Source organism: Drosophila mauritiana, chromosome X (genome assembly GCF_004382145.1).
Source record: "Drosophila mauritiana strain mau12 chromosome X, ASM438214v1, whole genome shotgun sequence".
Lineage (NCBI taxonomy): Eukaryota > Metazoa > Arthropoda > Insecta > Diptera > Drosophilidae > Drosophila > Drosophila mauritiana.
In genome coordinates, this window is record NC_046672.1 from 18,978,426 (window position 1) to 18,992,602 (window position 14,177).

General features: G+C 43.7%; 2 protein-coding genes and 1 long non-coding RNA gene across 4 annotated transcripts; all 3 read right to left on the bottom strand.

Annotated features, from left to right (window-relative positions):
- Positions 1-2,922: 2,922 nt before the first annotated feature.
- LOC117148532 (innexin inx5) lies at positions 2,923-5,062 on the bottom strand. Of its 2 annotated transcripts, none has more exons than XM_033315946.1 (2): positions 3,999-5,060; positions 2,923-3,661 (listed from the first exon to the last, which is right to left on the bottom strand). In XM_033315946.1, exons 1-2 carry the CDS (start codon positions 4,731-4,733, stop codon positions 3,137-3,139), a joined length of 1,260 nt encoding a protein of 419 aa, XP_033171837.1. In that variant the 5' UTR covers positions 4,734-5,060; the 3' UTR covers positions 2,923-3,136. The 2 variants fall into 2 exon arrangements, with proteins under 2 accessions (XP_033171837.1, XP_033171838.1); XM_033315947.1 differs by having other exon boundaries at positions 3,571-3,661; positions 4,036-5,062.
- Positions 5,063-5,218: 156 nt separating this feature from the next.
- LOC117148288 lies at positions 5,219-9,171 on the bottom strand. The gene is made up of 2 exons (XR_004459891.1): positions 8,857-9,171; positions 5,219-5,429 (listed from the first exon to the last, which is right to left on the bottom strand). It is a non-coding gene; the product is annotated as an uncharacterized LOC117148288 (long non-coding RNA).
- Positions 9,172-11,215: 2,044 nt separating this feature from the next.
- On the bottom strand, positions 11,216-14,030 carry LOC117147764 (uncharacterized protein F54F2.9). The gene is made up of 3 exons (XM_033314789.1): positions 13,243-14,030; positions 12,260-12,467; positions 11,216-12,182 (listed from the first exon to the last, which is right to left on the bottom strand). The coding sequence occupies exons 1-3, from the start codon at positions 13,917-13,919 to the stop codon at positions 11,502-11,504; spliced, it is 1,566 nt and encodes a 521-aa protein (XP_033170680.1). The 5' UTR covers positions 13,920-14,030; the 3' UTR covers positions 11,216-11,501.
- Positions 14,031-14,177: the final 147 nt, after the last annotated feature.

Below are 14,177 nucleotides of genomic sequence, written 5' to 3' on the forward strand. Positions count from 1 at the left end.
TATGGAAATCAATTTCCCCCACATTCTGCGCATTTCGTTCGAAACTAGTTTTAGGTAAGCTATTAAAGGTTATAGAAATTGTAATTTATTGATTTGTCCCCGAACATGTTTTCAAAACATCAGAACCCCAGACTTAGCAGTGGAATATGGATTTTTCCAGCGACCACTGTGCCTTCTTTTTTTATATTTATTTACCCCGCATCGAGAGCTTTCTTCGCATAGTCCGCATGCAAATCGAAAAACAACAATGTGCAGCATTTTGTATAGATCGAAAACCCGAATCCAGATGCCACATGGAGAACAATAGTGACACAAATTGGACAACGAAACAAAAAAAAAAAAAAAATGACAGAAAGGGGGCTTATCAATCACAACTTTCACCGAAAATAGCCATTCGAAAACAAATAAGGCAATAATCCGCGGCCAGATTATGCAATTCCACTGTGCGCTTAAATGTTTTACACACTTGTCGCGGAGTGTTTATCACTGCCCACCGTTGTGTTGTTGCTTTTATTGCCATGGTTGTTTTCGCTGTCGCTTATCACGCGCTAAAATTTGTGTGTGCGGTGTGTGTGTGTGTGTGTCGCACAACACGCACAGTTGCAGTCAAAATAATAGTGTTGAGCACTTCGAGCAGTGATAATGCAACTGCTCTGGTTTTCTTCTGCTTAGCAGCTCTGATTAAAGTGAAATAAAGATAGTGTTGGTATATACTATGTAATTCTTAAGACCAAATACCAAGTCGCAAATATTTGGCTATCAGATAATTCATGCACTTAACAAGTACGCGATAAGTTATTTTGAAAATCGCAGTGTGCGAAAAAATATTAAATTAGCTTGAACTCTTCTTTCTATTATTATTTGGAAACCTATTTAGGCAGAGCAACTTATATGATATGACAGTTAGTTACAGTTAGTTAATATGTATTTTATCAGCGTTACAACTTTTCTCAGATATTTTTTGGGAAATCCCAAAACTCTACCCACTGGTGTGTGGCAACTGTTTGCTCTTGATTTTGTATCTCAGCCGAGCCAATTACGAGTGCGTTACTCACTGGCCAGCAGCAAGTGGATTGGCGATTCCAATAGGTGGCCACTGATAGCCGACTATTGATATGGATGCAGTGCCGAAGATGCAACAGCAAGCGCAGATGCAATCGTCACGTACGCTGCTCAATTAAATGCATCGCCTCACATTAAAACCAACTCGGAATCAGCTCAGAATCAACAGCAAATCAACGAAACCGAGTGGGCAAATCGAAAGGGACGGCGGTTGACAGGCGACTAAAAGCCAAAAACTGCGGAGCGACTGACTAACTGTGGCCAAGTGGCACACTGAAAGCCCAGAAACACGGCAACTGCAAATAAACAAAAAATCAGAAACCAAAAACCGAAAAAACCGAAAACCAAAAACCGAAAAGCCAAAGCAAAACAACAGCGGCGCAAAACAATACCGAATGTGAATAGGGATAGGAATACGGGGTGCTATAGATATGGAAATAAAATACATATAGTACATAGATGTAACCAAAAGCTGAAGAAACAGAAACACCGGCCGCACCTCTGCCGCAGTCGACGTCGGCGTCAGCCGGAGCAGCGGCAGCGGCAGAGGCGTCGACAGCCCACGCAAACGTCAAACGGAAAGGGAGAGACCCCACAAAAAGAGGCGGTGAATCGGGGGGAGCGTTGGGAAGCGGGTCACCGACGTCTTGATACCCTCTAATATAGTGGGAACATGCTATGGGTCATACTATGGTCATACTACCCTTTGCCACCGTATTCGAAAATATATCCTGTTTTCTGCATCCTTATGAACCCATTTGTTTAAAATACCCTAAATATTTTTAGTTACCTGCTAATAGTTTAAAATATTATATTATTGTTGTAATCGATTTTAATTAATTTTATAATACAATTTATAAAATATTCGCTATATAGCTATATCTATTATACTCAAGTGATTTTTGTGACTTATCTTGGGGTTTCTTCTTTCTGAAAACTCTTCTGTAAGTTTCCTTTCTTAAGAACTTATCAACATGTTACGTCACATTTACAAAAGTAACCAACGTGTTGACACAAATATTAACAGAAATTGCTAATTAAGTTAACTATTTATCAGTCTTTCATTGTCTGCACCAATTCAAAATTCATATGCATGCAATCGCAATCACCATCTTTATCAGTTTCGAGCGCTAGAAATTGATAGGGAATCTTGTGCGATAATGAGGTGTGTCTCATTCAGACTATGTTAGGATCGTCATTTTCTTTACTAATGCAGCAAAAGAATCAGTTCTGCAGAACTCTTTTATCAGCTGGTGAGTCACGGCAAGCGGGTTCTCCAGCTGATATGCCCCACGTGAGTGCGGGGCATATTAAACGCCACACGAATGGCTTTTGAATAATATTTACATTCATTCACCTGAACGAGTGCCAGTGTGAGTGCGAGTGTGAGTGCGAGTGAGTGAGTTGCGTGGCGTGGCGAAGGCGGCCAAATGCGAGCGAGTTGCGTTGTTAATGTGCGCAAAACAATGCTGAAACCACGACGATCGAGGGAATCTGGGGGCTTGGAGCTTGGGGATCGTCCCAGCAAAATATAAATGACGAAATTATGGCAGCAACTAGTTATAAACAATGCACATTAAATGCCAGCAACAAAGATAACAAAAGTAGAAGCGGCGGCTCATCACAAAGTTAATTCGTATATATAAACTTAAAATGCCAGAAGAGTATTACTTAAGAATTATATAAAAGTATGAAAAATATGTGTTTTACGATATATTATGATAGTATTCTATTAACTATTTAAAAAAATATAACTGAGCTAAAGCCGAAAATGCACGGGTTTCTCCCTTCTGCCAAGCATATTTGCGTATAAGTAACGCCTTCCTACGAATATTTTACAATATTTTACAAAATAGCGTGACCTAAAATAGATTTTTACTCGCTTATTGTCTTAAAACATAGAAGTACAGAATTTTTAAAGGAATTGAGAGGAAATATATGTAATATACAGATTTAGGCATGTGATAAGGGCACGAATTAACGAACGACGGCAACGTCAATTGGTAGTGGGCAGTCGGAGGACGAGGCGAACTGGGGATCCTAATCCTATCCGTGGTCCTGGTCACTAGCCGTCCTAGACGGGACTCTCCAGGGTGCTGCCCGATTCGGAGGTGCGCAGCTCGCACAGTTCCTGCATTAGGTCCCGGAAGAGCATGGGATTCACGTTGACGCTGACCTTCATCATCAGGAACCAGTCGCCGATGGTCAGGTCACGCAGGGCACGCTTCACATGCCGCTTGGTCATGAAACGCAGCTGGCTGCGTATCATCTGCTCTCGGAGATACCTGCTGCAGATCATGGCCAGCCGGCACAGAAGGTTCAAGCCGGACATCAGGGCCATGAGCAGGAACCACGCCCACAGGAAGACGAAGATCTTCTCGTTCAGGATGTTCAGCGGCAGGATGCACAGGTTGTCCATCACGTTCGCCGTGCCGCTCCCCCCGAACTTGAACACCTCGCACTTGGCGATCTTGGGAAAGACGCTCGAGGACACGCGGTTCCAGCGATCCCAGTCGTAGAACGGAATGGTGGCCAGCGCGCGCAGGTACTTCGACCAGAATCCGTTCAGGAACACTTCCAGCACGATTATGTTCACCACCTGCGGATTGGATGCCATAAGTTGTATTACAGTTGTGCTAAGAATAGTAACCATATCTTGTGATATATTAGTTCTTCGATAACAAAAAACTACCATACAAAATCCAAAAGTTTAGATGTCCTATAGACTAGTATGCTTTATAAGAAAGTCCTAATGTTAGTCGTTATGTATATTTTAAGAAAACCCACGGAAATTGTTCATAAAAGTTTAAAGTCATATATGTAAAAAGCTTCTGTAAGTTCTCTTCCCTAATTTAAAAAAAAAAACATCAAAATTGAAGTTCCCGCTGAACTCCATTGGTGTATTTGACTCAAACTTGGCCGCAAACCCTACTCACACTGATGAGGAAATTGAGGACCTCGCAGAAGACGTACTTGGCCATGTAACAGAAGTGCATGTCCTCGTAGTCGGTGGTGAAGTACTTGACCAGCATGCGCAGCCGGGTGTTGTAGGTCTCCTCCGAGAGGAGCGCCTCGCCGACCTCCGAGCAGAGCTGCTTCAGCCGCCGGCCCTCCCACACCTTCCACAGGCATGAGGGGAAGTAGAAGATGAACGACTGGAAGAGCAGCAGGATGATGACCCACTGGTAGTAGCGCAGGTACTGCCGCTCCGTCTGGCCACGGACCTCGGGGCCCACGCCCTCGGCTATCGACAGGGACCGCGCGTAGGCCTCGTTGTACTCGCCAATCCTGCGCAGACTCGATGTGAAGTGGGATCTGGAGCGGACTCTCGACGATGACTGCGGTGCGTTGGTTGCGGCGGATGAGAAGAAGGCAGTGTTAGGGGAGACTTGCTGGCTTGGGGAAACCAGCGCCTGCTCCTGATCGCCGAAGGTGTCCTGCTTGAGGATGTAGGTGCCCATGGTCCAGCAGTAGGACTGTATGTACTCGATGTTCTTCTCCTCGCTGATGCACTGTATTGGATCCCCGAAGTACTGGCGCGCGGACAGGAGAAGCGAGCAGGTGAGCAGGATGACCACGGTGCACCTGGAGTGGATGGTGAAGACGGAGTCGTAGATGCGTATTGACTTGAACTGGAGATACTTGGAGAGCGGCTTCACCGCCGAAAACATTTCTTCTGCCTCCGGGAAGAGTTCCTCGAGGACAGCTTCCAACTCTCACCGCTCCGCTCCTCTTCGCCTCGCGGTGCTACCTGTTTATGTTCCCGTTCCTCTTTCCGATCCCGATCCTCCTTTGTCCTGGTTTTCGTCCGGGTCTTAGCCCTATCTATGCTGCCCCTCGAATAACTCACTTCGATCTTCGATGAATGACAATGAATGCAATCGAATTGCCGACCGAGGATGCTAGCCAGTTCACAGATCAGATCGTCGCTTGGTTTTACATATTTTTTTGTCCGTGCCGTCATTATTACCTACTTGTTTTTTTCCCCATTTCTCTCTGGAACTTGGCAGTATGTCAGTTGGGTCCTGTCACTGCCGACCAGTGTTGTACATTCGATTGATTATTCGATTACCCAAATTATTTTGCAGCCCAAAGGCTGCAAAGTCCATTGCCGACTTTCGGGCATTAAGAAATGAACTTAAACACAAGAACCCAATATCTTTGCTCACATTGCTGGTTTATTTAAGCGTTTGTCGTTAGCCGTAAGATTATGACAGATTTCTAGCTATAATTCTCATGATTCAGCACTTCAGCCTTGGCTCTCTAGGTCAGCTGGTCAGCTCATCGAATTTGGGGTAAAAGGGGGGCCAAAGTCATCCAATTGTCGCCAGTCAGTCCAAGTTCAGGAATCCAATTATCGAGGGTATCTGCAATTAGGCAAGGTGCACACAGCTAATTACCATAAATCAAATAAACTTGTAAAGTCCGCTGACGATGACCTTCAAGGTCCAAGAAATATGTATCACCTTCTTCTTTCTGAAGTTACAAGCGACAAAAAGAGCAAACACAATGAACCCATCTAATATAAATCGTGCATGAAATAATAAGCAGAGACAATCGAAATGGGTCTGGGTGATAATAATTTATGTTATATACTAACATTAAAGATGGGACTGAGCTCATTATATTGATAAATATATGATATATGTTGGGTAGACTTACATATCTTGAAACCTATGTGCATAGTGATGAAAAGTAGATTCCTCTATGGAAAATACCTTTAAATATTTATTACGTATACAACACTACGAGTATGTTCGTTTTTGGAAATCCCAAACCAAAAAACAAATCGGCAAAAGTGATAAAAAGCTAGTGAAGCAATTGCCAAAGTTAATTGTCATATTTAAATATAATTTACATATTTAGCTGGCAAGACACCAAGTTCACTGAACTTGCTGTTCCGGTAGCATTAATATGATTACAAACCAAATCCAATGTTGAGGTTTATAAAAACGTGCCTACTTTTGTGCCTTCTCCAAATACGAATCAATCAAATTTTTAAATTAACTACATCTGAGTTTATAAAAATCAATGAGCAGGAAGAAAAAATAAACTTGAAGAGCATTTAACTCAGCTGAACAATATTGTATTTTCCCGAATTTAACTTCGAACAAGAACCCAATTATCTCAAATTCGAAAACGTCAAATTGAATTTGGTATAGAAAATCATCACTTCCTGGAATGCGATTGGAAATCGCATTCAAACAGCTCGCGTCAAGCGCCATTGTCAAAGTATCTAAATACTTGAGCAATCAGATACTTTGGCACCTCCGCCTGCAATCCGAATCGTTGAGCTCCGGCACCGCAGAAGATGGAAAAAATAACCATAAACTGGTGTTCCCTGAACTTGACCTCCAATGGCATTCGAAGCCAACAGAAACCACTTGTTTGTGGAGGGGATTGCGAAGGGGTCTCGTCACGATCCACCGATCGAGCTCCAAAGCGCCAAATTGAGCGTTAAGAGCTTCTCGTTCGGCTGCCATTTGTAACTTCAATACTTTATTGTTATTAATTTATTTGGGCACGATGAGTGGGCATTTTTTTTGTTGTCCGAATTTGAAATTCAAAATGGAATATGCGGAAGTTCTGGCAGATGTGTGGTTTGGTTCTTTGTTCTGCTCGCTGCTTGGCGTATTAACTGGATTTAATATTTTTTTTACAAGAAAGAATTACGTAGATGGTAGGTACTTGACTACGTAGGAAAATCACCAATTAATTTGATGTTCTTTTTATAGCAATTTCATAGTCTTGGGATGAAATCACAGGTATATCTGTACTCATATGCTTGATCACTACATTTGAGATAGTGTCTATGATAGTTAGAAGTTGAGATTGAATCTGACGCCAAGTTCGCTTCTGACTACTGTTTTTTGATTCTATTTCTGATTCTGAGGCTTGTCTGACTTGAACTCCAGTACCCACTCCCTTGGACATCGGCGTTCCGCAACGCTGAGCGCAGTAACAATTAAGATACTGGAGCGCAAAGGCACAGATACTTACGTCGAGATACTCGTGCTGGCACTCGAGTGCCAAAAGAGCTGGCTAGAAAAATCGACTGTCATCATATTCCCGAGCCAGCCAGTTGGCTAGGTAGCATTATGGCTATAGATACACTTAGCTGGGCAGCAGTCGCCACAAGCGCAGTTCGTGTATCTGTATCTCTTGGTCGCAAAAACAATTGTTTATTATTTACGAGCATGGAAGGAGGCGTTCCCCGCAGGCCCATATCTCAATGTCCCCTTCTGCATATGGCCAGCATTAATTTCGTGGGCCTGGTCAAGTCGTTTAGGTAGATGCACTGCGACCAAAGTCGTGCACATCATACCAAGAAAGCCATTTACTAGCACCAAAAGCATGGCAAACAAATGCTAAAGGTTTAATAGAATATACTATTATTTCAGTATTCAATTGAATTAGGCCCTTAGTCGCAAGTGAACTTATTTTTCTCAGTGTTCGGCTGGATTGCAACATTTGCCAGGTGTTTTTGTCCACAATTGGCGGAAGGAAAGTGAAAGATCTCGGATAGACTGTATACTTTATTAGATCGCCGACATAATCAGAGATCAGCGTACCCCAATTAACCCCAAGAAGTGGAGCCCCCTTCAATTTGTTAGCTCTTTAGTTGTTTATTATTGTTATGACTTTTTTGGGGCTTCATTCACTTAACAGTGCAGCCTTCATTTGCTGATCGCTAATGGAGCTAAGTGTCTGAATAAAAAAACTAATTTAGATGACAGATGCTGCTAATTGCCAGCACACTTCTTTTTATTAATCAATTTCGTTGTTCTGTTTTCGTTTGATCTTGGACTATTTTTTAAGGTGGGGGCACCTTTTCCAAAGCCAAAACGCAGTTCAAAAGTTCCGCTCAAGGTTTTGGTTTGGTTTTTGGGGAATAGAGCGGTGAACTCACCTTGACTAACCTTTCATTCACGAAATGCATTCGCAGTTCACTCACTCCAGCCGATACAAATTCCCTCGTATTTGGATTTATAATTACATACGAGTATGCCTGGCCAATTAGCAAACGAGTGGCGATGTTGTAACCACAGATTAATGGGAAACACTGGGAGGCCCAATAAAACAAGCCCTTTGCCAACTGGTTTGGCAGCGGATTCTACTTCCGCGCCACCAAAATGGATTTCCTAGCTAACCATTCGCTATTCAAAACGAATTATATTGTCTTCGGCTCCAAAGCCTTGACCGTGCCCCACAAGCTCGGCTTTTTTTTGGAAATAACCAACCTCTCAGCGAATTAGCAATCCCACAGATCAATGCTAACTTCATCTATTCGGATGCTCTGCATGTGGTGATTAGCAAATTTCCGCTAAATTATGACTATAAGCACCAGATGTGTGGGCAATGAATAGACCATGGAGTACCCCTTTTTTAAATTTTGTATACTTTTTTTAAATTTAAAAACTTATCTATAAGTGAAAGAAAAGCACATTAATAAAAAGTACATACAAAAATAAAAAATAACTTTTTCTTCTTCTTTTTTTCTTTTTGATAAATTATTAACAACAAATATTTCTCTACAGAAATGGTATATATTCAATGAATATTCACTCCACTCATTACTATTAGTGCTCATATACCCTAGAATGTTTGTTTTACATAGCAACAAAAGGAGAAATAGTTTTGTAAACAGACGCATTTATCACTTGAATTCTAGCCCAATCCATATGGATTATACTCTCCATAATGTACACTCTAGAACCCAGATGACCGTATTTCCAGAACCAATTGCTTACTGCCAATTGCTAGCTTTGATTCACAATCTCGTCGAGCGCTCACCTTGGTGATAATATCATCCTCCGGCTGCTCTTGGGGCGGTGCCATGGCTGCTCCTCCTCGGAAGTGGGACTCTTCAGATGGCTAGTTACAAACGATTATGATCTGCACCAACAGCCCATAGATTGTCATTTCTCTTCTGGGTGAAAAACTCGCGAACTCAAACAACAAAAAAAATATGTTTTATATGGGGATTAAAACAAAAAAAAGTGATGTTGTTTCTAGGTCCGCGCTTGATCTAACAAGTAAGTTGAATGCTAGCTAAGTGGCAATCAGTGAACCGCCTCGTCTGACACTCCGTTTTCGACTGAGTGAGTTCGACTCACCATATCGATATAGTCGCCAGGTTTTTAAAGTCGGCAAACCGAGAAACGCGAGCAAAACGCGCGGCTTATGGCCAAAAACTGGTTATTATCGTTCTGGGTTCTGGGCTCTGGGTTCTCATCTCTGGTCCACAGTCTCTATTCTGCTCGGGGTCTGGTCTTCGGGTTTTCCCTCGTTCGCAGAAGAATCTGAATTCGAGTCCGAGTCATGATCAGAATTGGACCCACCTGTGGGTACGTGACGTCACGTGAACTTGCCGCTTGAACTTAAAGTTGAAGGCCAAGCTGCGTCAGCTGGGAAATGGCGATTGCCGCCAAATGGAAAATGCAAAATGCAAAATGCGAAATGGAAATTCAATGGAAATGAAGTGCTCAAATGGCAGCTGCAGTCAGCCATTGGCATTGGACATAATAGGTAGAGATACGTAGATACGAACGTACGCACATGCACATGCAACAGAGCTGCGCTGCGACTAAAATCGCCCTTGAAACGCTGACAAACCGCTCGAAATGGTTTTTCACTTTTATTGTTTTTTCTCGCTGCACTTTGGCGAGCGTATCAGTTCGTTTGAATTGCAACGGGGACCAGTTGCTCGTCGGTCTGGTTATGCCATAAAAACTAATTTTTATACATATGGCCTATCAAAGTAATCGCAGTGGAAACCAACGAATTTCCATTAGCATCAGTTCAAAAGGGTTAATTAAAAAGTAACTCCAAGTATAACTCAATGAAAGTAATTAAAACAACACTTAATTAAACGTGGAAAATTAAAAAAATATTTTGTAATTTTTAAGAAATAAGATATATCCATATTTATTTGATGTTTATTTAGATATTTATTATATCTCTTATGCAAGACACATTTTTAAACTTTAATACGAGTATATTTATAGTAGATATGTGTACATATAAACATGCATGATGAAAATATAATTACAATATTATTGTATTAATTATTATTTTTCTATTAATTGTATTTTTCTACTTTATGTACATTCATACATTTAATACATTTAAAAAAGAGCACTTGTATTGTGTGAAAAATGCGTGTTATTAGTTATATCCTGAGACTTAAATCAAACTTTTAAGGGGCCTCCTGAAAGTTCCTTCGTCCACGAAGCAAAGAGCATTCAGCTCGAAGTTCGATTCGCAATGGGTTTCCAGTTGTCATCCAAGCGACTTCAACCAGCTTTGGTGGACAGTTTGACGGGCTCTGCTGCGCCTACACTTGAGTGCGGAGCTCTAGATCTTGGATTCTTGGGCTTCGAGTCTTGGATCTTGGTAGTGGGTCTGGTTGTCGCAGTGTGGTGATTCTAGTGCACGAGCGTTTTAAGTTCAATGCAAACTCGATGGGTGACCAAGTTGGGAGGAGGCAGCGCATCGAGTTGGCCATAAGCAACCCAACCGGACTGGCCAACCAAAAGCGAGGAGTTGCCGGCGTTCAGAGTCACAGTCATAGTCCAATAATCATCAAATGTAAGCCGAGCGCAATTAAAAGCCAAACGTTCCAAGGTTATCCACACACACAGCCCCACAATAATCCGCCTGCCAGCCACATTAATTATGAATTGGTATCTTTGATTAGTCGCGGACTGGGGCTAAGGCTCCCAAAAATCGGCAAGAACCGCCGAAAGTGCTTAACTTAGTTTTGATGAATAATAAATCTGAAAGGGAAACTCCTCTTTGATGGCTGACAGGTTCCAGACAACTGGGAATTATAATTGGTTAGTGCTTGACTTTGATGGCTTTAAAGCTGCAATTGGCATAAAAGATAAGTTTGCGAACGACGGCTTAGAAAGGCAATAGTAATAATTAAATATTCGCGTTTGTGTACATAATAATTTGATTTAATATTGTACGTATGTCTTTAATGCTTTTATGATTTATGTATATGTAGTGATTATGCTGATGCACCTACTAACTTTGTCAACTTCTGATACTTTTGATTTTTATTTTATTAGTTACTAACCTCGAAGTCCCACTTATCTATCATCGATGGCTTTATCCCTGCAAGAACCCATCAAAAACTCTCTCCCTATTCACTTCCTTTCACATTTCGTTTACTTAGCAAAGGAATTAATCGACATTTAGATGTTTACAATATAGAATTATGTACAAAACATAAGATAAGCGCTACACACGGTAATGGAAACAGAAGGAAAGGAAGGGGCAGAGGATCGGGCCGCGAATTAGGATTGGCAAGGTCCAAAATGCTATGCCAGAGAGTCTTTAATGCAAAGTATAAAAAAATTCAATTACATCTAGGTTTGAGCCACGCGAGGAGCTGCCGCAGCAGGAGGACAGAGCGGGAGCCGGGTTTCCGACTAACTGATCTCGTACTGATATGCATCGTCCGAGTCCTCGCCGCTGGATAAGTCCCGCTTACGGCGCCGCTGCTCCCGCTTGCTGAGCTTCTTGGCGGCTGGCGCCACTTCCGGTTCTGGCGGCGCAAGGGGCTCCTCTTCGGGGAGCTCTTCCTCGATGGCGGCCGCATCCTCGTCCGGCTCGTTGGCCTCCTCCTCGGCCCGCTTTTGCGTCTTGACCAGCTCGCAGAGATACTTGTAGCGCACCAGGCACTCCTCCTTGGTCTTCTCCGGCACACTGTTGGCGATCTTCTGCCAACGGTCTCCGCCGGCCGTCTTCCGGTACTTGACTATCGCCGCCTCCAGGGCGCGCTGCTGCTCTTGCGTCCAGTTGGTCTCCGGAATGAGCATGCTCTTCTCGGCCGAAGCGCCTGCATTTGCGGCTGCCTTCTTCACTTTTTCCTTACGCTGCGCCTGCTGCGACTCCTGGACGAGAGCCTCGGCCACGCTGTCGGTTTGGCCGGGAATGCGGTAGCCGTTCTCCTTCATCTTGGCCGCCATGAAGGTCACCTCCTGAACGCTGCGGTTCATCGACTCGGCGATAGTGTTCCAGCGGCTGCCAGCTCCGCCAGGATACTTCTTCACCAAGCGAATCAGTTCGGTAAGATCCTCGTCAGTCCAGAAGCCGCCGCTCACTGTGCTCTAAAAGTAAAAGCATGCAGTTAGTTGGGTTCCTAATATACTAGGGAACAGGGAACTCTATAGGGCCGGCTTTATACCTTCTGGGAAGCTGGACGAACTGCATCGTCATCGGTCAATTCACGAGTCTGAATCTGCGAATAGCCGCGCAATTCTTCCTCGGTCTTCTCTGGAGCTTTGCTGTTCTGCTTGCGCTTGCGCAGATTCTCCTTGTGCTCCTTGCGCAGGCGCGCCTGCTCCTCGGCCTCCCGCTCCAGTTCCTCCTGACGACGGGCGGCCTCCAGCTCCCTGTGGTTGCAAAGAGTATGAATCAATTAGTTTCTTACTACAGCAAAAGTTTTGGGTACCATTCCCACACGATTTTTGTTAGCTTGTTAGCTATTCTACGCTAATCGAATTTGAGTACCTTATCTGTGGTCATATCAAGATACAGAATGCTCAGTTTCATTTGATTATCTTGCGACACAAAGACTGACAGTATTCCTTCTTCGGAACCTATCAAATGGTGCAAGTCATCCTAAGGTGCACTCATGAGCACCTCTTTTGGAAAGCATAAAATGTGTTTGCATGGTGACATATCGTTTTCTTCCTTCGTTTCTTAATTGAATTGCCTATATATTTAGGAGAATTTTTCTAGCTTGTGAATATTAAATGCTAACTAAAGGCTACGGCCAAAATTTCAACTTAAATAAGAAACTACGCAACTTTTAATACTAAATGATATCACTCTGCATGCAATGAACCTACAGAAACCACAGCGAAAGAACGATAAGAGTGGCAATGTAAGTAATCAAAATCTGATGCAATACAAAACTAGAATTAGATTCTGTTTTTGCCCTATATACTAAGATATTGAAGACTAAAGTAAGAGAGGTCGTCTTAAATACATCGCATCCTTCCGCTGCCTGGACCTTTCGATATAGAAGCTTAATGAAATAACAAAATCGTACAACCCGAAGATAACTACAATGGAACAATAAGACTAATTGTAAAACACGCATGCATGTTTTGGCCCTATAATAACGCAAAAACGTAAGGTAACCAGTAGAACCCTGCCACTTACTGCCTGCGCTTCTCCAGGGCGAGTTCCTTCAGCTCGTTGGCCTTGCTGAATCCGTTCTTGATGGTGCGCGGCAGGTTCCACAGGGCCAAGGGGATCTGGATGGGCAGGGTGTTCAGGAGCGAGGGCATCGGTATCTCGCTAAGGATTACGTCCATGTCGATGTTCTTGTTCTTCTTCTGCAGCTTCTTCAGCTTGGTGCCAAAGACCTGTTCGGCGGTGTACTTCTTTTCGAGGTAGGCCGCCCAGGCGAACAGATACTGGCCCACGGTGGTAATCAGGAACAAGATGAAGGCGCCCTCGTAGAGCCCGATCTTGCGCATACGTCGGTAATAGTAGAGGGCAGACTTCCAGTTGGGCATGCCCTCCTTCAGCACCCGGTCGTACTTCTCTCGGCGCGACGGATCCTTGAGAACCTCGTAGATGGAAACGAGGTTGCGGAACTGGATGTTGGCATCCTCGGCCGGGTTCTTGTCCGGATGCAGGACAATGGACAGGGTGCGGAAGGCGCGCTTCACCTCGGCGCCCGTTGCCGTTTGGTTGATGCCCATGAACTCGTAGAAGTTGCGGTTTACCTCCTCGACCAAGTCAAAGATCTCCAGTTCCTCCGAGTGCCAGGCGCTGGCGCCAGTGGCGCAGAGCAGCAGGAGGCCGGCCAGCGTCAGGTCCAGTCGCATCATCGTCGTGGTCCGAGTTCCGAATCCAGGTCAGGTCCAAATCGGAGTAAAATCCAAATTTAATGCGCCAGACCCACGCACGCACCACAAATACACACACACGCAAGCAAACACGGATGGGCTCAGCTGGAAAGTGGCAACGTCAGCAGCCGTCACACTAGCGTTGCCACCACTCGGCAAGGTTTGTGTACCCAGATGGATATTTGCAACATTTGTACTTTTTTTTTACGAATTTCTGATATTTTGCGAATATAATTTACT

Excerpts from the sequence above, each read along its gene's own strand:
- LOC117148532 (XM_033315946.1), bottom strand. The coding sequence starts at position 4,733 with ATGTTTTCGGCGGTGAAGCCGCTCTCCAAGTATCTCCAGTTCAAGTCA. Across the intron at positions 3,662-3,998 it reads TCCTCAATTTCCTCATCAGT|GTGGTGAACATAATCGTGCT; the intron begins GTGAGTAGGGTT and ends TCCAATCCGCAG.
- LOC117147764 (XM_033314789.1), bottom strand. The coding sequence starts at position 13,919 with ATGATGCGACTGGACCTGACGCTGGCCGGCCTCCTGCTGCTCTGCGCC. Across the intron at positions 12,468-13,242 it reads GCCCTGGAGAAGCGCAGGCA|GGAGCTGGAGGCCGCCCGTC; the intron begins GTAAGTGGCAGG and ends TTGCAACCACAG. Across the intron at positions 12,183-12,259 it reads TTCGTCCAGCTTCCCAGAAG|AGCACAGTGAGCGGCGGCTT; the intron begins GTATAAAGCCGG and ends TTTTACTTTTAG.